General features: G+C 37.8%; 2 protein-coding genes across 11 annotated transcripts in view; one reads left to right on the top strand and one right to left on the bottom strand.

Annotated features, from left to right (window-relative positions):
* The window catches only part of CSPP1 (centrosome and spindle pole associated protein 1), a 62,161-nt gene extending 51,290 nt beyond the window's left edge, over positions 1–10,871 (bottom strand). For 7 of the 10 annotated variants that reach the window (XM_030233358.2, XM_030233367.2, XM_030233348.2 and 4 more), the window contains exons 1-5: positions 10,082–10,210; positions 5,919–6,022; positions 5,241–5,337; positions 969–1,069; positions 256–279 (exon numbers count right to left, since the gene is read on the bottom strand). In XM_030233358.2, the coding sequence (XP_030089218.2) occupies positions 256–279; positions 969–1,069; positions 5,241–5,337; positions 5,919–6,020 (324 nt within the window). In that variant the 5' untranslated portion in view covers positions 6,021–6,022; positions 10,082–10,210. Of the gene's footprint in view, positions 1–255; positions 280–968; positions 1,070–5,240; positions 5,338–5,918; positions 6,023–8,943; positions 9,085–10,081; positions 10,211–10,436 lie in introns of those variants that run through there. The other 3 variants (XM_030233353.2, XM_050971503.1, XM_030233365.2) reach the window with 3 other exon arrangements.
* Positions 10,872–10,938: 67 nt separating this feature from the next.
* On the top strand, positions 10,939–21,161 carry COPS5 (COP9 signalosome subunit 5). The gene is made up of 8 exons (XM_009085613.2): positions 10,939–11,190; positions 11,295–11,529; positions 14,016–14,144; positions 14,608–14,673; positions 16,152–16,237; positions 17,047–17,158; positions 17,890–18,038; positions 20,767–21,161. Exons 1-8 carry the CDS (start codon positions 11,033–11,035, stop codon positions 20,849–20,851), a joined length of 1,020 nt encoding a protein of 339 aa, XP_009083861.1. The 5' UTR covers positions 10,939–11,032; the 3' UTR covers positions 20,852–21,161.
* The last annotated feature ends 1,088 nt before the right edge of the window (positions 21,162–22,249 follow it).

Here is a 22,249-nt window from a genome sequence, read left to right as displayed (position 1 = left end):
AGCAACAATGGCAACTGCATAGGGAAAAGGAAATCAACAAATGTTTTAAAAACTTACAAATGGAAATATATGTAAGTAATCATTTTGCACAAAGCAAGCAATGCTGTTAGTCACAGCTAATCACCACAGCATGCATAAATGCACAAAGCACAAATAAAAGTAATGATTTTTTAAATTCCAAAAGCATAAAGTTTTCAAACAAAGCAAAAAGCAACTAATTTTAAAGAAAAGAAAATAATATTAAAGGCACCCTACCTTTCTTTTTGCCTGTGAAATTCCCTAAAAATCAGGGAAAAGATACTATTCAAAAGGAGTCTTTGAGTCAAAAATATTTGACTTAATAAAAGATAATTCCTTTCTTAAAGCAAATCCATTCATTCATTTTAAGAACTAAAGACACTGGTAAATAGTATTTTCATAAAACAGAAATTATTTGGTTCCTTATTTTTTCTGATTCATGCAGAGAAGCTACAGAATATTCCCAAGATGATGACATTTCATACATATCATTTCAATTTTAAATTTATTGTGAAATTTAGTAAATCATGTTATGCAGAACATCAAAGGTTTTTCTTTATAAAAATGTAAAGAAGCTGTCAAATGGAGTCACACTAAGTACTTCTTACCCCAATTAGAGACCAGAGAATACGTAAGTACTTCAGGAAGTAACAGCTTTTAAATTCTTAGGAAAAAAAAAAAAAAACAAGAAAGAAGCAAAACCAAATAAATAAAACAGAAAGTCATATACTAAATAACATGTAGTCCCATGGCAATGAGACCTGTAGAAGCCTAAAATACATAAACAAAACATTTTGATATTACTTTCACTCAAGTCTTCAAAATCAGTCATTGCTCATAATGAATGCCTCCTTAAAATTTTTTCTACATATATTAATCTTCATTCAATGAAATGAGAGAATAACTTTAAGAGACTCACTAAAGTCAAGCACCCAGACAAGACACCTTACCTGAGAAAGATATCGCCGGTAATCTTGTCGAAGTTCCTCTTTGAGTTTATGTTTTTTTCGTTCATATTCTTCTCCAAGAGGCAAACTCAAGCCATAGTCACCTGAAAGTTTAACACCATTAAATATCATTATTTACTATTCTGCATCAATACAAAGCAAAAGCTACATCTGCATTTTTATTAGACACGAGCAATAAAAAAAGAATTAACCATACAACCAGTAATTAAATGACAGCTGAAAAAAACACCTTCTCTGTATGAGTAGTTGGGTGAAAAGCATAGAGAAATAGACAGGTATTTGGATAGTTTTCCTCTCATCCTTACAGGTTTTTTTCCCATTACAAAAAAAAAAAAAAAAGAAAAAAAAAAAAGAAAAAGAAACATAAGCTGAATTTATTTGAATATTGTGCATATTTCTTTTGCATGTTTCCAAAGAAATCTCCTTTGACATGTGAGCTTCTAAATTATTCTGATATTTTAAGCTATGTTTACCACACAATAGAAAACATACTTCCCAAATGAAAGCAATAAGCTGTTTGTTTAGCACGTGAAAAATCTGTTTGCTCCTACACAACTACAGGGAATCTGACCATATGATAAAAATAATAATCATTTTTCTTTCCACCTCAGTAGACCCAAAACACATTAGTACTTTTCTGAGATTTCTCATAACAGCTCAGGTCTCATAACAGCTGCACTCTTAAAATATAATAAAATATAATGCTATGCACGTTGTTTGCTGTTTCCCAAAATACATTTCAAAGTACTTTATATTAAACATCCTCTATCCCAGCAGCCCATCTCTGCAGTCACTTTCACTACTCTCCACAGAGAGAAGTGAAAGAGAGAAGATGGAATTCACAGAGTGAATTCCACAAAATCACACAACTAATGACAAAGATTACAACTAGAAGTGAGTGTGTATTTTTATTTCATATATTTTTATTTCATATAGTTTCTCTAAAAGCATTTCTACATATCATGATCTATGCAAAATTAGTAGCAAGGAGTAAAAGGGAAGAGAGGGAATTCAGATCAGTCCTAATTTATTGTAGGGTAGTTTGTTTGGCCTGGCTCAAGATACATTCCATCTTGTTCTATCCTCATGAGCCAGGAAAACAGTGTGATACGAAAGAAGTGGCAAACACGAGTCAGCCTGATATTCAGAACCAAAGAACTCAATACCTGATTAAATATCTCCTATTCTATTCTGAAACAGCCTGCAGAGTCCAACCATTAACCAAAATCTGCACGGGAACTTCTTCTCCAACCTGCAAGTTCCTTTTCTCCTAATTTTGCACATAAGGTAAGTGTGAGTTCCATTAAAAAAAAAAAATAATGTATCATTTCAAACTTCAGAAAAGGGGTTATAAAGCAGAATAGAATACAAAAAAAGAAATAGTTTGTTTCAGCTTTGCTCTTGCCTTTTATTTTATGCCTAATTGCTGTTGAATTTATTCTAGAAAACCAAGAAAAAGATAAAAAGCAACTAACAAGTTAGAGGAAAGATTCATTCAGTAATTTCACAGATGCCACTGAAATTCAGTACCAAAAAGGAGAAAAGGAGTGAGAATCCAGTGCTTTGGTTCAAATATGTGAAGCATTCAAACAAAAGGTGGCTTAAAATTAATTTTGTTACAAAGAACTTTTTTTTGGCCACAAGAAAAGCACTGAGATAAAAATTATGGGTAGTGCTGGGGGATATTTCACAACAGCCCATTTCAGAAACTTACTCTTAGAGAGCCCAGCAGAGCAAAATCACTGCAGTTAACATACATTCAACCTAATTTCATGCAAACTTTTTCTGAATTCTTCTGACAGAATAAGAGATATATCTTCTTTTTAACTGTTTTTTTTACTTATGTTTATTCTTTATTTGTTGTATCTATTTGCCATTTCACATTCCATTAACCACAAATAATCACACTGACAATGATAGTTTCTAAATGTTACAATTTTAAATGCATTTTTACAAAAACATTTCCATGTATGTAATGTTGAGAAATAAATGCAACTTTATTCAGTCTGAGCCTCAACATTACTGCTAGAACTATAAAATATACTTCATAACTATCAAGGAACAAGACCCATCTGATTTAATCCACAGGAAATGACAGTGCTTTAAAGCAGAGCAAGCCAGTAATATCAGCAACCATCCATTTCAGCACCCAAATGATTATTATAGAAAGTGCTGGCCTTGGCTGGGGCAGGTAATTTTCTTCACAGTAGCTGGTATGGGGCTGTGTTTTGGATTTGTGCAGGAAGCAGTGCTGATAACACAGGGATATTTCAATTACTGCTCACTCACACTTCCTTCTTCTCACCTACCAAGGAGGGGACTGGGGACACACAAGGAGTTGGGAGGGGACACGGCTGGGACAGCTGACCCCAGACCATAGGGATATTCCATTCCATATGGCACCATACTCAGCAGCAAGACTAGGAGGGAGGCTGGTGGGATCTTCTGTTCAAGGACCTGGGCACCAGTTGGTGGTGAGCAATTGTTTCACATTTGCATCACCTGTCCTTGAGTTTTACTTCTTTCTCTTCGTTATTTTCCTTTTCATTACTTTCTTTTTTCAATTATTAAACTGTTTTTATTTCAGCCCATGAGTTTTTTCACTTTCACTCTTTCAGTTCTCTGCCCCACCCTGCTGGTGCAGAGTGAGTGAGTGGCTGTGCTCAGTTGCCAGCTGGAGTTAAACCACAATATGGCAACCCCTACTTTTTCTTTTCATTTAAGAGCACCTGAATGCCCCTCATCTGTAATACTTCATTGTGTTAGTATACTCAGGTGCCAACAGTTAGGTCAAATTCACAGTAACAAACACAACATGACATGCAATTATAGCTCTCCAACAAGAAATAAAGCTATTTTAATATTAATAAAGCTTAACTGTCTGCCACAGCCAGAGGGGTACTACCTTTTGTGTTCTGTTTTCTGTATCATATGTTTCCTCAGTCAAGAAAAGAATTATCAACACCAGGAATAACCTGCTGAACCAAATAAAACTGCCAAAAATATGGGATGGATACTTATTCAAATGCTGCCCTCTAACCAACTTTATCCATTATCACTTCTGGAGGCAAGGAATATTCAACTATCATTTCAAGTACTTTAAGTGAAATTTTCCTCTACAGGTCTTTGAGGAGCTTGCCTTGCTGATGGCTGGAAGTTCTATTTATACAACTTCCCCATAAAAACCATGGTTTTATTTATGCAGCTAAGACTTCAGACCCACAGATTCACAAGCTCAAGCACCATCCCACTGGAAGCTGTAGAATTACACCAGAATTACAGTAGGCACAGTATGAAAATTAATGAGATACTAACCCAAAGTGTCTACACATGAAAGAAAATAGTTAATTATCAACAAGAAATAGGGCACAGAAAAGCTCTAAAGCTCTCAGGACAAACCTGAGCTACACAAGTATAGCTAAGAAAACAGTAGTGCCTATAGGACAGAGACAGTAGGGCAAGCAAGGAAAGGTGGCACATTACAGAAACAGGAAAATGGAGAAAAGAACACTACCACACATTTCCAATCAAATGTCACAAAGAACACAGAGAAAAGAAGAAAAAGGACAATATATAAAGGAAACAGATATTAAGCTGGTAGCCACATCAAAATAAATCTATTTCACCTGGTTAAGATTTCAATCAAAATTAAGTACTTGTTCCTTCCTTGCCCAAGGAATAACTACATTGTAACAAAATTACAAAAGCAATAGGAAGAGTTTAAACTGCCTGAAATACACTATATAAAAGAAAAATTAGTTTAACTGTGTGCATCTTAGCCAAGTTGACTAGGACTCATAAGAGGCTGAAAGAAGGAGGACCTGCTTCCCTGGAATGTACTCTTTTGTAGTAAAGTCCAGATGAAAAATGGACTTTCAAAGATTTTGCTCCACAAATACAACAGGAAAGGACACGTCACCTATCAAGGACTGGCATGCAAGTTTTTTAGGTTTTTCTCTTTTTTTTGGTTAACTTGGGGTATTTTTAATGACACTACCTTGCAAAAAAAGATGGCTTTTGGCATATTTTCTTGCCCAAAAAAAAAAAATTTTAAAAAAACCCCAAATCCTAACTACAAAAAATTCCATACAATGCTAAGACGTTTGAAAAGACTGAAGAATTATTATGCACTTGAATTACAATGATCATCTTAATGATTAAAGACACAAAGCAGTAATATCCTTCCAAAAATTGTCAAAGGTAATTAAATGCTACTTAAATCAAGAAGACATAATAAAAAAATATATACTATACCTAAAGAATAGTTCTGTTGACTATTTGGAGGTATATTTTCTTTAGCCATGGAGATTAACATCTTGCTAGTTTCAGAAAGCTTCTCTGATTCCTTATTCTGAAAACAAAACAAAATGCCTTACTGCATCACAAAGTAGAGGAAATATCACATAAATGAACAACATTTGTAATGTAATTATTAGCATTGGAGAACAGAGAGGTTGAAAGTAATGCTGGATTAACACATAAAAATTAATAATAGGAAAGCTATGATAAAAACAGATTTTTTTTGTTGTTGTTGTTATTTGCCTTCTATATTTCATAGTTTTTGGAACAGAAATTTTGAGGATATTTATACCTTCCATTCCCCCTCCAACATCCAAGCTCTGGAGTGGGCAGAGGAAAGATTCCTGCTAATCAGCTTCCCTAGGGAAGGGTAAAGGAGTAATAAAAGCCGTGTACAAAACTTTTTTCGTTTGCAAAACACAAATCTTACCGTGTATGCCTGGTGGCAAAACAGGTTTTTAAAAATCCACATAAAGATATGAAGCATTCAAGTTGGAAATTACTTTTAATAGATAAATCTTTAATATATTCTTTAACAACAAATACAGTTTTAAGAGCACAGTAAAAACAAGCTTCAGTCAAGACTTTGGCAACAGAAGTATTTAAATTCAGAAAGCTTTTTAATACTCTTACCCTCATTTCCATGTAAGGTGGATCATTTTCAAGTTCTGCCTTATCTTGTGCCAGCTTGGCCTTCTGGTCTTCAATAAATTTTTCTAAATCATCTGCCATCATTTCTAGGTTACAGAAAAGATGGAGAACATGGCATTTACATGAGAGCCTCAAAAAGGCAAATTTCAATTACTGTTGCTTAAGATAGCAGTTTAAAATAATCAAATTTCTCCCTCAGAACTATGACCCTTAACGTATTTGCTGGGTCAACAAAACAACTGACTTGGGAAACTCGTCCATGGAGGTGACTACTTGATGTTTCACCAGAGAGAAAATTCAAAAATTCCAGATTACAAGACTGAAAATACTTCTCTAATCTTTTTTCCCTAACATGGTTGAAGTATTTGTGGGTTGTTTGTTTTAACTGCAAGTCTACCAATGACCCTTCACTACACACTAGCACAAGCTTACTCCTACTGAGCTATAAAATCAAAATTAGAAAACACAGAAAAGTAAACATGGGATGAAGAATGAAGGAATCATTAGAAAAATGTACAAAAAGTGCAAAATACTTGCACAATCTAAAATAAGGACCAAATCACACAATTAATTCTGTACTTAACTTACTATCATGAGAAGAAATTGCTAAGAAAATTATGACCCTCAATCACTGCATGCAGCTCAAGCAAAAGGATTGCTTATGCAGGTTCCTGAAAAATCTCATAATTTCCAGTATCTAAATTAAGAGAGTAGGATTTTTTGAGGCTAATTCAGTATAAGATGGTATGATGTAAACAAGAAGCCAGAGATAAAGGTATATTAGAAAACAGTTTCAGGAAGAGGACTGAAGAACTTAAAAACAACAGCAACAAAAAAAAAAAAAACCCAAACCACCACCTCAAGAATAATAAGGTGGCACACAGATAAACATAAAAATAATGTGTCCAGAGAGACTGGGATAAATTCTCAGTAGAAGCAAAATTGAAATAAAAAATGCACAAATTCTATAAGAGAAGGTGAAGTAACTGCATGCTAACTTAATTTACAGAATACATTTGCTTGATATATTCCTTAGAATGTACTCCTTTAAACTTTTTCTCTTTTTTGATTCATAATATAAAATTATAATATTGTTACAAAGGAGGCAGAACTAGGCCAACCCATTTACAATTCCTAGTGGTAATACAGGACAATCAATGCCAAAAATAAATCCCCCATCTGATTTGTCCTAAATCTTTAATCTCATTAGTTTTGCACACTGATAAAGGATAAAAGAAATCTGAAAGAGGATAAGTTTCCAGGCATGGTAAATTTTATTTAGCATATTAGGTTACATAACAATAATGAAAAAACTGTTCTGAAAGGGTGAAACAACTTGTCATACTAAAAAAATTTAAAAGTTGGTCTCATCACCTACCCAGTGCTGCACAGTCATCAAGAGGAAAATTACCACACGAAGGAGGCACTGTGAGCAGCCTTTCCAAAAGCTCACAGACAGTAACATGTATATTTCCTACCTCTATTTACAAAAGTATTTATAAACTCCAGCACTGTTTCCAAATCACTGTATGGGAATAGTACCAAACTTATTCTGAGAGCTGGCATAAGGAAAGGAGCCTTTGCAGTGTATTTTCTAACAAGCATGAGGAACACAATTAATATTCCAGCATTCTGCACTCCTACCATATTGCTCAAAAGAGCAACATAATAAATTAAAAATCAAAGACAAAACAGTTACAGTTGAACCACACAGAAAGTTCAACTGGTGTGAAGAAAGCTGGCAACTCCAGGCCCTGGAGAACGCCGAGCTGACTAATGCTACAGCACTGTTGATTCAGCCTACCTTTAATACAGCACAATAGCCTGGAAGTGTAGCCAAATCCTTCTTAGAAATATCTAGACATTTTATGTCTTAACATCCTTCTACTTGAGTTGATCTTCTTAAAATATGCATGAGTGCAAACTTTATGAGATAAGCAAAAAGAACATATTATACCAAAAAAGAAAAATTTCTTGGTTATTCTAAGCAAAAGAGTGACAACCTCCATGTGAAGCATACACTGTTAAGTTCCAAAAATACAGCAGCATGTAAGCAAATATCCTACTGACTATTAGTCAATTTTATCATCTACTGTACCATGTGAAGAGATCGTGACTAACCATAATAAAAATAAAGAAAGAACACATTTCTATCTGAGATGAGGGCTACCATGGCCCACAGGTGTGCAGTGAACTATCTTGGAGGTGACAGCACTGAATCACAGGAAACTGTCAACTTCACACTGGTTTCCCATGGCTGCACAAACACACTGAGACACAGCCTGACACTCTAACACCAATTCAGAACAAAATTATTTTCAGTTTAGCAATGCATTGTTGAGCACTTCTAGATCCTTGCAATTACTAGTAAAAGTAGCAGATTCAAAACCAAGTTGGGAGATATCGCTCCATGGGCATGTACAGAGCACAAAAGGAAAATCAGAATATGCTGTAAACACTTAAAAATCTATCCATATGCCCTCAAAATTAAGAGTGTAAGCATATTTTTCTAGCTTTTTGGAAAACCAAGTATTTTGTAAATTTCTAAAGAATGTTTGATAGGATGTATCTATCAGCCTTTCTTTAGCTCCTGCAACTTTAAATCTTGAATAATTTGCATTCCCAAAACAATGCATTATTCAAACTGAAATTCTTCCATTAAACATATTGCTGCTATATATTCAAGTGCTGCCTGAAAATGTACCATAAAAATATTTTTCCACATTTTTTTCTTTCAAGAAGATTTTAGACTTTCAAAGACTCTTTTCCTTATTCAGAGTTTTCACAAAAGCAATTCTAAGTAATTAGAGTTACCTAGGTAGACTTCAACTTAAGCAAACATACCAAGCAATAGAAAGCATGCAGATATTCAAGAACAATAAGTCAGGTTTGAACACGAGATTTTTATTGGATCTATGCCCAAAGAGAGTTAATAATGTATGTCTCTCCATTCAAGGTATCCAAAACATCGATGTGCATATGTATTGTATATGTATAGGTACTTTACCTATGTATTGTGTAGCTGCTTTAACACCTGAAGCAATGTTTACTGCATTCCATTTTAATATTTCCTTTCCCCTCCTAATTGTTCAGGGAAACACACAAAATTTAAAATCAGCATGTGCAAGCAGATTTCGTCTCTTCTGTGCCACCATAACATTGAAATATCATTAGGAGCACTGGCAAAATGGCAATTCCCATCCACGTGAACTGCAGCACGGGTGGCAAGGAGAGAAATGCTTTGAAAGAGCAACAATATGCCACATTTAGTAATTGTACTTACAAATTACAAGGCCATTAATTGAGTCATCACACTGTTTAAAGTTTAACCCAAACTTCCTAAGGAATCAGTACTGACTGCTTCTGTACCTTTGTGAATGGCACTTAGAATAAACTAATGCTGCCAGAGACGCGCTCCATGGACTTTTCTTTCAAATTCATTGCTGAAAAAGCACAGATTCCAGGGTCTAGCCATTCACAAATAATAAACAGTTGACTAAAGCAACGCGACTTTTTCGAAACTGAGAAGGCAATCTATCCTCTGAACAACCAAGCAACAAGTTTCGCGAGTTACTTTCCCTCCACTACAGGGCTTATCAATTTTTCAGAGCACGTAGTTTGATCCAAAAAGACACTAATTTCGAAAAACTTTCGACGCAGGAGATGAAATGAGGTTTATTTCTCCAAGAGCGACAGCTCGGGGAAGCGCCTCTCACTCGGCCTGCAGCACTCGCTTCCCAGCCTCCCTCCCTCCTTGGCAGCACCTCTGGGGCACTCCCGGAGGCTCCGCCGCTCCAGGGAGCAGCTGCGGGGCGGGGATGCGCCACTCGGGGCTCGGCCCCTTTCCGGATCGCGGCGCCGTTGTCAGGCAACGGCCGCACAACAAGCGGCCCCACCGGAGGGCCAGGACCAGCCCAGCTGAGCCCAGCCGAGCCCAGCCGAGCCCTGCCACCCCCGCGGGGACCCCCAGACACGGCGGTATGCCCCCGTCCCGCTCTGCTCCGGAGCCCGTCCCGCTGCCCAGCGAACCCCCCTCGCTCCGGCCGCCGCCCGCTCCGGGCTGTGAGCGATGCGGGCGATGGAACCGCCCGGCGGGGCTGCGAGGAGGGTCCCCGAGCCCCGCGCCTCCCCCGCCGCCCGCTCACCGGTACTGGCAGCCACGGCTCCGTCCGCGCCCAGCGCGTTACTGCCGCCCCGGAACCCGGCGGGCGGAGCCGCGCAGCGCCCCCCGCTGCCCCGGAGGGCGGCGCGACCCGGCCGCCGCCTCCTCCCGGGCGGGGAAAGACAACGGGAGGGGAGGCGGCGGCGGGCGGGCTTCCCAGCATCCCAGAGTAGGGTAGGTTAGAAAGGACCACAGCGGGTCACCCGCTCCAACCTCCCTGCTCGAGCAGGGTCACCCTAGAGCACACGGCACAGGATGGCATCCAGACGGCTCCTGACTATCGCCAGGGAGGGAGACTCCACAACCTTTCTGGGGAATATGTTCCAGTGGTCGATCACCTGCACAGGAAAGCAGTTCTTCCTCATCTTCGGAGGGAATTTCCTGTTCATGCCTCTTGTTTTCTTGCCTCTTGTCCTATTGCTTGGCATCTCCCAGCAGATCCTGGCTCCATCCTCTTGACGCTTCCCACTTTAGATACTTATATACATTGATAAGGTCCCTCCTCAGTCGCCTCTTTCTCGAGGCTGAACAGGCCCAGCTTCCTCAGCCTTTCCTCGCGAAAGTGATGCTCCCGTCCCTTAAACATCTTTGTTGCCCTCCGCTGGACCCGCTCCAGATGTTCCGTTTCTCTCTCGTACTGAGTAGCCCCGAACTGGTCACAGTAATTTATAAAGCATTAGTCAATAAATAAATGGATAAATGGTGAGAAAGTCTTCGGCCCGGCCGGGATCGGGTTTCTGCGGAGCCGCTTCACGCGGGTCGGGCCCAGCCGCGTGCAGAGCTGAGCGCGGCCGCTGGGGGCGCAGCGCCGCCCGCGCCGGGCCTGCGCGGACCGTACCACCGTCCGTCCGTCCGTCCGTCCGTCCCCCCGCGCCGCGCTTGGTTCCGCCGGCGGCCCGGTGTGGCGGAGGGGGCCGGGAACGGGGCCGGGGCGATGGCGGCGTCGGGGAGCGGCGCCTCCGGGAGCGGGATGGCGCAGAAGACCTGGGAGTTGGCGAACAACATGCAGGAGGCGCAAAGCATCGACGAGATCTACAAGTACGACCGCAAGCAGCAGCAGGAGATCCTGGCGGCCAAGCCCTGGACCAAGGAGTGAGTGGGAGCGGGGCGGCGGAGCGGGCGGGCGGTTTGGGCGGTGAGGACCGGCCTGATCTGATGGCTCTGCCTTCCCTTCCGCGGCCTCTGCCTTGTTGCAGCCACCATTACTTCAAGTACTGCAAGATCTCTGCGCTGGCGCTGCTGAAGATGGTGATGCACGCCAGGTCCGGCGGCAATCTGGAGGTGATGGGGCTCATGCTGGGCAAGGTGGACGGGGAGACCATGATCATCATGGACAGCTTCGCCCTGCCCGTGGAGGGCACCGAGACCCGCGTCAACGCGCAGGCCGCCGCCTACGAGTACATGGCTGCCTACATCGAGAACGCCAAGCAGGTAAGGAGAGCTGGCAGGGGGTGTCTGACCCTCCCCGTGGAGATCCTGTGCGTCTGGTGAGCTACTGGAATGTATGCATGGGGGTTTCAGGCTTCTTCCCTCCCCCAGTGATGAAGTGCCTGCCCGATTGTCCTGTCTCTCCTCAAACGTGACAGTAGAACTATGTCAGCAGCACGGAACACAGGGGCCTGTAAACATTTTCACATACGTATTTCCCTGACTTACTGTAGGTCATCAAAGGTTGGACGTGATGATCTTGGAGGTCTTTTCCAACCTTAATGATTCTATGAAAAGTAGTGCTTTCTCCTTTGTAAATTATTTTCATTGCTGAGGAAGTGTTTTTATGGCTGAGGCTGCTGGCTGTGTGAGAGAGTGTGTTTCTAAAATAACTGATACTTCTTTCTAAAAACAGTATCCAAAATTAAATATATGTGTGCACTGGACATACTTAGTATTTGTAGATCAGAATTATGACATTTATTCTTACCTTCTTCTGAGATCTTACTGTATAGTATGCTGCTCTTGTCCATTACAAAAGACATATTTGTGAAGAAGAGGCCAATGAAGGAATAAGTTTCAGTGCAACTTAATTATTCATATTTATCTTTGGAAGTTTAGATTACCAGACTTGCTTGTCTGTTTCCCATCTTTGTCACTTTCTATTCAGAGATCCACGTCATATTAAAGTTGACTATAAGTTGACTAAGTTCTCGTGTGCAGAAAGATAACAGAAATACAACTGCTCTGTGGCTGATGTGGAAACCAGCACAGCACAGCAGAGCACTTGCTGATGTGCCTCTTCCAATACAGGACAATTCTATACTAGAAATAAGGGTTGAAATAACTTTAACTCTCCAAGCTGAAACAGTTTTGATACCCAGTTGACCCACTGATTTTTAAACCAGCTAAAATTAGAAGCCCCTTACATACTAAGTGGATATAACAGAGGAGTATTTGGGCTCCTTTGGAGAGTTGGACTTATATTCATAGCTTTACATAGAGTTGAAGATATTGAAATGGATGTGCATTAGGCTGAATGATAACATCAACAAAGAGTAAACACAATGCAAAAATATTTATGTTCTGGGGATTTTCAAATAATTCATCCCTGTGAGAAAATGCAGAAAATAATTAGTTTACTCTAGTTTGTTTTCTCTGAAACAATGTTGTGATGCTAATACTCTTGTTGCAAAAAGTAGGTAACTTGAAGAGATGTCTTTGTCTAAAGATACAGTCGTGCTATCTTTAAATAAAGATATATTCATAGAATCCCATTCTTAGGTAGAAATACTAAATTTCAAAGTGGTAAGTATATAGCATAAAATTGTAAACAGCTTGTCTTATGTTTAAAACAGTCCAGGTTTCTGTAGGAGTTCTTATGTGACAGGAAATGTTTCTTTTCCCATTGTTTATGTTGTTCAGTTTTTTCTGTAGTTGGTTTGACGATTTTGAAATGAACTTGTGTGCAAATAAAATAACTCAGCTTTCCTGGTGCTCTGGCAGAGTTTTCATGCTGGCTGTTTCATATTTGATTTTAGCAAGCACTTTTTCCTGGAGCAGTGCTTGCCAAAATCATTTATCCTGATTTATCATTAGGTGCTAGTTAATATATCCCCCTATAGAAGTGCTTTATAGATGCTGCTGATCCAGTTAGTTGATTGTCCATGGACAGGATCTGGTCTTAATGTAGTTCAAATGTATCATTTGGCTTTGAAAAATAACACACGTTCTTTAGTGTTTTGTTGGTCTCTCCCATGGGAGTTGTAAAGAAAGTATAAATATTCTTCACCAATTAAAAAATAAACTAGGCAGTTTGTGGTGTTCAGTAAACAGTAAACAGCCAGTAAACAGTTCATTAGAAAGGATTACAAAAATTAGGTTTGATGGGAGTTTATTCTCCTGGGGTTTTTTGGCTTTGCTCTCTTCCAACATTTTTAGAAATAGCCAGGTGTATTATTTGGAAACTCCTATTTTGAGGTTTTATCTGATAAAAAGTTGTCAAAAATTAATGTTTTGGCTTTTAAACTTGTCTCCAGGCGATAATTTCTTCGAAGGCATGCTTTCAAACACCAGAAGTGACAGAAATTTTTTAAACCTACCACTTATCTAATAGTATATGCCTGTGAGATATGTTACCATACTAAATAATTAATTCTCTACTGATGTTCCCTACATTATATGAGGCTAGATATACTTGTGTTATATCACTAAGAAATTTCTCAGCCCTGCTGAGCTGCTGCAGTTCACCATCCAGCTGTGTGGAAGAAGAGCTCCAGGCTCCTTGAAGGCCTTTGTTCCGTGGCAGCAGCTGTAGCAGAGAATGCCAGTACTGCTCATATAGTTTCTAGGGAATATTTCATCGCGAGTGGAAATTTCTGTTTATCCTGCCGCGCTTGCAGCGTACTGGAAGTGCCGCTGGAGGGCGGCCGGTGCTTTGAGAATGGAGCTGAACGCCGGGGCTGTTTCCCTTCCTTGCTCGTTCTTAGGTCGGACGCCTGGAAAATGCCATCGGCTGGTACCACAGTCACCCCGGCTACGGCTGCTGGCTCTCGGGGATCGACGTCAGTACCCAGATGCTTAACCAGCAATTTCAGGAACCCTTCGTAGCAGTGGTTGTAAGTACTGGCTTGTGGTGATAACCCTGCATAGCAAATCATGTCGAGGGGAATAATTTTTAGATTTCTGTCTCTGAGCATTTTAGCAGTGTGTACTTTGTATGATGGAGGTGTTAGAGACACTTTAAACTGATGCCACTTCTACTTTGCTGGCCACATACTGGGCAAACCAGTCATGTTTGCCAGACCATTTTTACTGCATTATTTCAGTTACGGTATCATTCTTAAGCATAAGGGGTTTTAAGTATTTAGGAAATAATGAAAATTACTTTGAAAAAATAATTTATTGAAGGCTCTTGATACTCCCATCTTTTTATAGAGTCTCATACAGCAGAAAAAGTACTGTTTATACCAGAACTAATACAATTTGCATGAATTACATTTCTGAAATAAAATTGCTATAAACTTAAGCCTGTAATAAATAATAAAATTTATGTAATGAGTATTACCTGTATTTCTGCAGATTGATCCAACAAGAACAATATCTGCAGGAAAAGTAAATCTTGGAGCTTTTAGGACATATCCTAAGGTAAATAGCTAAAATTATCTACTATTGTCTAATGTGTGAACACTGAACTGTCTTTAAAGGATGGTCTGAGTTTGATCTGCTGTGCTGTATTGAATGTTCATTCCAAAGGAAAATGTGTCCATACACTTGTTTCTACATGCCTTTGGATATCGGATTACATTTATAAAGGTTGACTTTTAGTTTGGTTTTCATAAAGTTTTGGCAGTGTTATATCAATAACACTGTCCAGGTTGTGGAGCTGTCCCAAAATTAAGTAACTCCATATAGCTGGTTTTTAATGGATGTAATTGTAAGTAGCATTCATCAAAATTGTTTTGTGTTAGTTCTTCTCTGTTTATTTTTTAGACCTAAAAGCAAATATTAATAGCATGTTTAATATGTTGTAATTTGCTTTTCATTTTAGAAAAGGAAGGTTCAAAACTATCTACTTAACTTTTTCAAATAAATATTATAAATCTTCACTAACTAATATACAAAAAAGTTAATTAAATAGTAGGCATAAAACTATGAAATCACATCAGCATTGGAGATCTAGGTCTCCAAATGCATCCTCTCATGTATACTTCTGGCTGTGCTATTTCAGTCCAATGAAGTTCAGATATATCTTTTAAATACCCAGTTATGAGTGACTCATCAAGAACTTCAGACAGCCATCCAGTAAAACAATTACTAAAATTATTGCTTAATAAAAATTAAATTTTGTAATTAATAAAAATGATTGTCAGAAGTCCAGGCATTATTTTTGTGTTGACAGAAACATAAGATATCTTAGAACAGTTTCTGATTCAGGAGAATATTCCCTTCCATGGGCAAAATCACTTCATAAATACTTTGAGAATTTTGAACAGGGAGAAGAATCCTGTACCTGAAAACCAAATCACATCTGGAAAATGCACATGAGAAGCACATTTTTAGGGAGTTCTCACAGTGGACTGCAGGCAGTTCTTGCTTAGTCAGTAGCTGTGAATTGCACCTCCTTAGCTAAACAAGCAACTAAAAGTTTTAGGTATCTAAGGCATATCCATGTATGTTTCTTCCCTCTTCTCAAATCCTCCCTCAGAATTTCCAAGAAGAGATAGAGAAATACTGTCTTAAGAAGAAGCTTGCCCGTTCTTTGATCTAAAAAATTACCTAATCATAGCTTGCCTTGTTACTCATTTCGAAAATTCAGCTATGACCACTAGTTTGCTTTTGATAAACCTACAAATGTAATGACCAGTACAGCTAGTAAAGCCAAAGGTAAACCTGAGATCCAGGAAAATTCCAGACTACCAGGGGAAATGTCATTTTCTCCAGACAAAAAAAAAAAAAAAAAAAAAAACCAAAAAAACCAACCAACCAAACAAAAAAAAAAAAACACAACAAAAAAACCAACTAGAATTGCATAAACTATAAACTTTTTGTTAAGTTGTAAAGTTTAGGCATTTTGAAAAGCCTCAGAATTACTGTGGCATTTTTGCCATTTGTTGAATTTTTAGGGCTATAAACCTCCAGATGAAGGTCCCTCTGAATACCAGACTATTCCACTCAATAAAATAGAAGACTTCGGTGTACATTGTAAACAGTAAGTAAAAAAAAACTACTAACTTTTTTTTTTTATCTTTGTGTTTAGGTTAGTGATTCAGTATGGACAAATAAATTTCTTGTAGTGTTTCAAATCTTGAAGTTCACTGTTGCTTTAGCACTCTTGGTTTTGTGAAAAAAGGGTTACTGGCATTTATGAGGAGACGTTTTAAGGGAGAACTCTGCAAAGATAAAGATGAACCTGGTTAAAAGCTTTAGCAGCTGATTCCTGAACACTTTTAAGTAGTGATACCTGTTGGGTCAGATGTCAGTTGATCAGCAGGACTGGGGGGCTGTAATCCCTCTGCTCTTCTCAATAGGGGCAAGTGTTGTGCAGTTCCTTTTCTTGCAGTACTGGGAGTCTTAATTTGTAATACCACTAAAGCCTGGCTTTCAAAATAGGTGTGGTAGGATGTAAGAATGTTTGCCTGTTTGTAACATTTACTGCTACCAGGCATTCCTCAAGAAATTAAAAGCAATACATTCAAAACTACAATCATCTATAAGTTATTACTGTGTTGAATAACCCAAGCATGGAATAGGTTGTTAAAAGAATAATTAAAAAACTCTTGCAGTCTTATTTAACAGAGCACAGTAGTTTGTGTGGGGATTATGTATTCAATCTATGTATTAATTACTTATGGAAGATAGTACAGAGAATTGGAACTGGTGGTAACCTTAAGTGCTTTGAATTTTTGAAGATATTTGCCATTGATAAGGATTTTTTGAGCTGCATGTACTTTGGATGTGACAGTCAAGCAAGACATATTTTGATGGACACTTATTTTGTTTGCATGTTTGTTTTTAAAGGTATTATGCTTTAGAAGTCTCATACTTTAAATCATCTTTGGATCGTAAATTGCTTGAGCTGTTGTGGAACAAGTACTGGGTGAACACTCTCAGTTCTTCGAGTTTGCTCACTGTAAGTACCACAGTTGTGTGCATTCATGAATCTGAAAGCCAGGCCCTCTGCTGTAAAATGCTTAATAGAACACTGATAGATAGAGACCCCACATTAAGAATCTGTCCACATTAAGAATCTGTCCAATAAAACAAGAAGAGAAGGTTTTCCTAATCATAAATACTGAAATGGTCCTCATATCTGCTCTCTAAAAGTAGAAGGTGGGAATAACATGTTTAATTTTACTGAATTCTCTCTATATATTCAGATTTTGTTTTAAATACTTTTTACTCTTCTATCTGTAGAGCACTGCAATGAATAACGGTGTTAAATAAGTAATCACTTAAATAAAAATAAACAATGGAACTGTTAAAACTAGGTTACAACAGAAACAGTGCAGGTACACCTTCGGTGTAGCAGCTGAACATCAAAACCTTTCCTCTGCAGAAGCCAATTTTTTTTTCTCTTGGTCAAAACCAACTGAGTTTTACTTACTCCTACTTAACTTAAGGCACGATTTGAAAGTAATAAAAATAACCCAATTCAGGCTTTAGGGATTAAGCATTTGTCAGATGTTCAGCTTCTGTTCTCTTAACCACCACTCATGTTCTATATCAATTCAATTGCAGATATAGATTTAAATATGCAGCACTACATGTTTAAAAACATTTCTCAGATGTGGTTTATTTTGTGTACAAATGCTTGAATTTATAGGTTAAATTCAAAATATTTCTTTCTTTCTTTCTCCTAAGAATGCTGACTATACCACTGGCCAAGTCTTTGATTTGTCTGAAAAATTAGAACAGTCAGAAGCTCAACTTGGAAGGGGCAGTTTCATGCTGGGTTTAGAGACTCATGACAAGAAGTCAGAAGACAAACTTGCAAAAGCAACAAGAGACAGGTAAGATAACACATTCATGTGTTCTTCGTCTAAAAAGTATTATTTGATTTTAAACTTTTCTCATGCCTGTAATTGTAACCTGAGAAGATTAGAGATAAGAATTACGTTATTGATAGAAATGAAAGATTCCAGAAGTCATAGTTGTTTTTGAAAGTTAAAGAAAATCTTGCCTCTATTAAACCTACAGTGAATTTTTAATCTTAGGCGGTTTGGAATAAATTTAATTCTAGTTAATTAAACAAAAAAATTGCTGTAAAATTCCATCAGTATCTGATAAAAAAAATGTTTTTTGTCTAATGCAGAATTGTAACTTTCCTAGAAATTAGCACATTTTTATGGTTAATCAGGTTAAAACTAACAGTAAGTAAAATTATGGTATAGAACATGATTTTAAGAACTAGTGTTAACAGTCCAGTAAGTTTACTTTACACTTGTCTAATGCTTTTACTAATGTAAAAATTATGAACTCCCTTTTTCGTATTTCTCAATTAATGTATTTTTTTTAAATAGATAAGAAAAGTTTGGGGTTTTGTTGTTGGTTTTTTTTTTTTAAGAAGTACCTTACAGATATTCTGGCCTGTATATTGAGCTACCCTGCCTGATAGCAAATACTTGCTGTTGTTAAGTTAATAAACTTCTTATTAGGTGTACAATGTTATTTCAAAGAAGTTGCAATATTTTCCCTCAGTTTTCCTTATGTTTATTGGTGATTAGCTCTGTTTATTTTGAGCTTTGAAGTTTACAAGTTGCTTCTCAGTAATACAAACATCTCTTTCCCAGTAGTCTTAAGAATTATATGTGTGCTTAGACTATATCATCTTAGAGTCACCATTTTTCCAAGTAAGATATTTTAACAGAGGTTAATAGTATCCAACAGCTCATACAGCTGGGTTGTTCAAGTACATTGTATTTGGCAAATTTCAGACTTTGAAAACCAAGAAATACTGCAGTTTATATAGTGGTACAAACTCAGGTCCATCTGTGGAGAAGGCAGAACTCGCCTGCATGCACCTTAGGAGTATTCTGAGTGAGATGTAGACATTACATTGAATAAGGAAACATTCTGTAGAATCCCTTGGAACAGAATGCAAAAAGTGAACAAAGTCTCGGATGTTTGCATTTGCATGTTTTCAGATGTTGAGGCTTTCTATCCCTCTTCCCCATCACTTTATCTTGACAACAGAACAGTTTCCTGGTATTCTCTCCCCCTGACACACCTTTGGTTTTTTTTCTGAAAAGTTAACACCTCTTACAAGTTTCCTAACAAACATGATCGAGTTGGAGAGGGGTTGACTTTATAACAATCATTACTCATTTAGCCTGTTTTAATTGCAGAATACATTTGCAGTGGAGTTAATGCTGTTACTATCTCATAGCAGCCAGGTTAAGTGATTCCTCCCAGTTCCTGTAGAGAAACAGAATAGCAATGGTTTAAAGACATGAGGAGGAGGGAGTTGCTGACAAGTTTGCATTTCTGTCTGGAGTTCCATAAAACTGACTGCATTTTATTTTCCCCTTACTCTCACATGTTTACAGTTATTCTAAGAAATAGCTCTTTCTCTGATCATGCTACTATATTATTTGTTGCAGCAGTTCTAGGCAATTTCTTTTCTGTTTTTATTTAGTCTTCATCAGTAGTTAGTTTATAAATTATAAGGGATTGGAAGGAATTGTTTTTGTCAAAAATTCTGCTTTCCTGTGCAACAAAAGCTACCATAGTTCCCAAAACTGAGTGTAACACTTCTAGAGATGCATGTTTTTCTTCAATTAATGATTTTTCCTAACAGAAAAGACAGCAGAAGGCCTGTGCAGACACAGGACAATTAATTTGGTGTCATCCTAAATTACTCTGAAGAAATAAGGCTGCAAAGATCACTAAAGGATTGTTAGACATACCTGCTTTGGGAAAACAGTGCTGTAAAGCATTATCATAAAGGTGCTTACGCTGAACTGTATGATAAGTTCTGTTACTGTCCATGCACATCTCTAAGCCATTTCCAAGGGAGCACATGCATTAGCCAAGTTGTGCTCCAAGTCAGCTTGCTTTCCCTAGGATTCCTTTATCTGTCTAATTGTAATTTGTCCCTGTTCTCCATGCCTTCAATCCTGACTAATCTTTTGCATTTTTACAGTCTGTTTTTATTTGTTAGTTTGACACTGCATTGCCCTATGGCAGACACTGGGGAAAACCTGGATCAATAGGAATCCTCTCAGCTCTTTGAAGTTTTGCATATTACATATTTTGACCAATAACTGATTTGTTTTATAAACTTTTATTTAATGTTCCATGTAAAGTTTCTCAGAGGAACCATGGTTACTGTACACTACTGTCCTGGGCTTGGGCAAAGGAGATAGAGGTAGAGAGCAGTGAGAGCCTGCAGGTATTGATAATACCCCCTGATAGCTCCATTCCCCTAAGGATTTTTTTTTGTTGTTCAGATGACCATAGAGCCCACTTGCTATTGTTAATGTAAGATGTCATAAATTGCAAGACAAAGTTTTCTGTTTTTTCTGTGGTTTTGTGTGTATAGTTAGTTTGCTTTTTAAGTAACAAAAAGGTATTGGCAACAATGGCTAAATTGCTGTATGTGACTGTTCCTTTCTGGACAGTTTTTAAGATTCATGGGGTTATGGGCACCCTGAACTTCCAAAACAGCTGGATATCTTCAAGGAAAATGACAGTTCAGTTCAGTTTTTGTCCAACATTGAATTTATGCTTGTTTTTCAGCTGCAAGACCACCATAGAAGCTATACATGGATTGATGTCACAGGTTATTAAGGATAAACTTTTTAATCAAATTAATATAGCTTGAAGTGCATTACCAGTTGATATGTATCTCCAAAGCAGAAAATACCATTGTTTCTTTTGCTTGGACTTGTTCAGTTTGGGAAATGAAGCTGAAGTGGAAAATTGTTCATTTAATTTGTAGTACTTTAATATTTCCCACCTGTCTGACCAGTTTTAAAGAACAAAATGTTCCAAAATGTAGTGCAACTTTTTGTTCTTTATCATAAACCAGTTTGCAAAATTGTTCCAAAGGAAAATAAATGTGACTTACTGGATTTTGCTCTTAGATATTTATCTCTATTATCCAACTGCAATAAAAGAATTTTGAAACTAAATGTGCGTTTTGGGCCTTGATAATTTTGGCAAATGTTTATCTTCTCTTACTCTTTTTCTTATTGTTCTCTGGAAAAGTTCTGTCTGCACAGATTAGATAGGTAACCTATGTAATGTAAGAAGTTTGTTTCTCAGATTTTCATATCTGTGCTTAATTTTAAGAATTGAAATCCCACTTGTTTATCTTTCAACAAGTTATTTAATGTAATGGAGCCTTTCCTGATTGAGGTTTACTGGTCCAGCCAGAAACGGTTTCTTTCACCGTAATGAAACATTTATGCATGGTCCAACAGTATTTTACTTCCAGCTTCACACTCATGATCAACATTTTATATTTCTAAATAGTCAACTATTGACCAGCTCTGCAGTGGAACTCATAACATGGTTATATACCATTATTCTTCTCCTGTAACTCACCTTCTATTGCTTGTCATAGTCACTTGTTGCATACAAAGGAACAAAATGAAAAATTACCTTTGAAATATGCATTAGGCTAATTTCAGGGCACAGATACTAAATGCATTAATCATAATTTCTGGCTTACAATGTGGTGCTGCTGCAGGGCTGATCTAAGTTTGTTTTGGAGGCTTTCATACTGCATTTCAATAATACAAGATGTTTGGATTCCTTTTAAGTTTTCATCTTTAATCCTGAGTTTCCTGGGGGTTTTGGAATGTTTACTTTTGGGATAATTTAGGCTTTATACAATATGCCACTATGCTTTGTACCTTAAGTAACTGAGTCTCCTTTTCAACCTTAGCTCTGCCTTGATGTGGATTTTGTTTTTGTTTTGGTCTGGAAATTTTAATAGCTATTACTCATTTAGGCCTTTTCATCCAAAGAGATTCCAGTGGATTTGAAGTTAAGATGCAAGTTATACAATGAAGATTTGTAATTCAGCAAGGAAATGCAGATACCCTGAAGCAGAGGTTCATCAAGAGTTTTAAAACAGCATCATCCAACTGTATAGGAAAAATATGTTTAATTGTAGCTAGTAAATTTGAGATAATTATCAGATGTGCAATTTGGTAGGAGAACAGTTTCATTCTTCTTTCAGCATGATAGTGGTGATGGGGAGTCAGGAGAAGAA

The sequence above is a fragment of the Serinus canaria genome, chromosome 2, assembly GCF_022539315.1.
Source record: "Serinus canaria isolate serCan28SL12 chromosome 2, serCan2020, whole genome shotgun sequence".
Classification (NCBI taxonomy): domain Eukaryota; kingdom Metazoa; phylum Chordata; class Aves; order Passeriformes; family Fringillidae; genus Serinus; species Serinus canaria.
Note: the sequence above shows the minus strand (reverse complement) of the source record. Positions and strands in the feature narration are given on the sequence as shown.

Bases quoted from the DNA above. Each gene is read 5' to 3' on its own strand.
- COPS5 (XM_009085613.2), top strand. From the start codon at position 11,033: ATGGCGGCGTCGGGGAGCGGCGCCTCCGGGAGCGGGATGGCGCAGAAG. The intron at 14,145-14,607 runs GTAAGTACTGGC...GTATTTCTGCAG, and splicing joins AACCCTTCGTAGCAGTGGTT to ATTGATCCAACAAGAACAAT. The intron at 16,238-17,046 runs GTAAGTAAAAAA...TTGTTTTTAAAG, and splicing joins TTCGGTGTACATTGTAAACA to GTATTATGCTTTAGAAGTCT.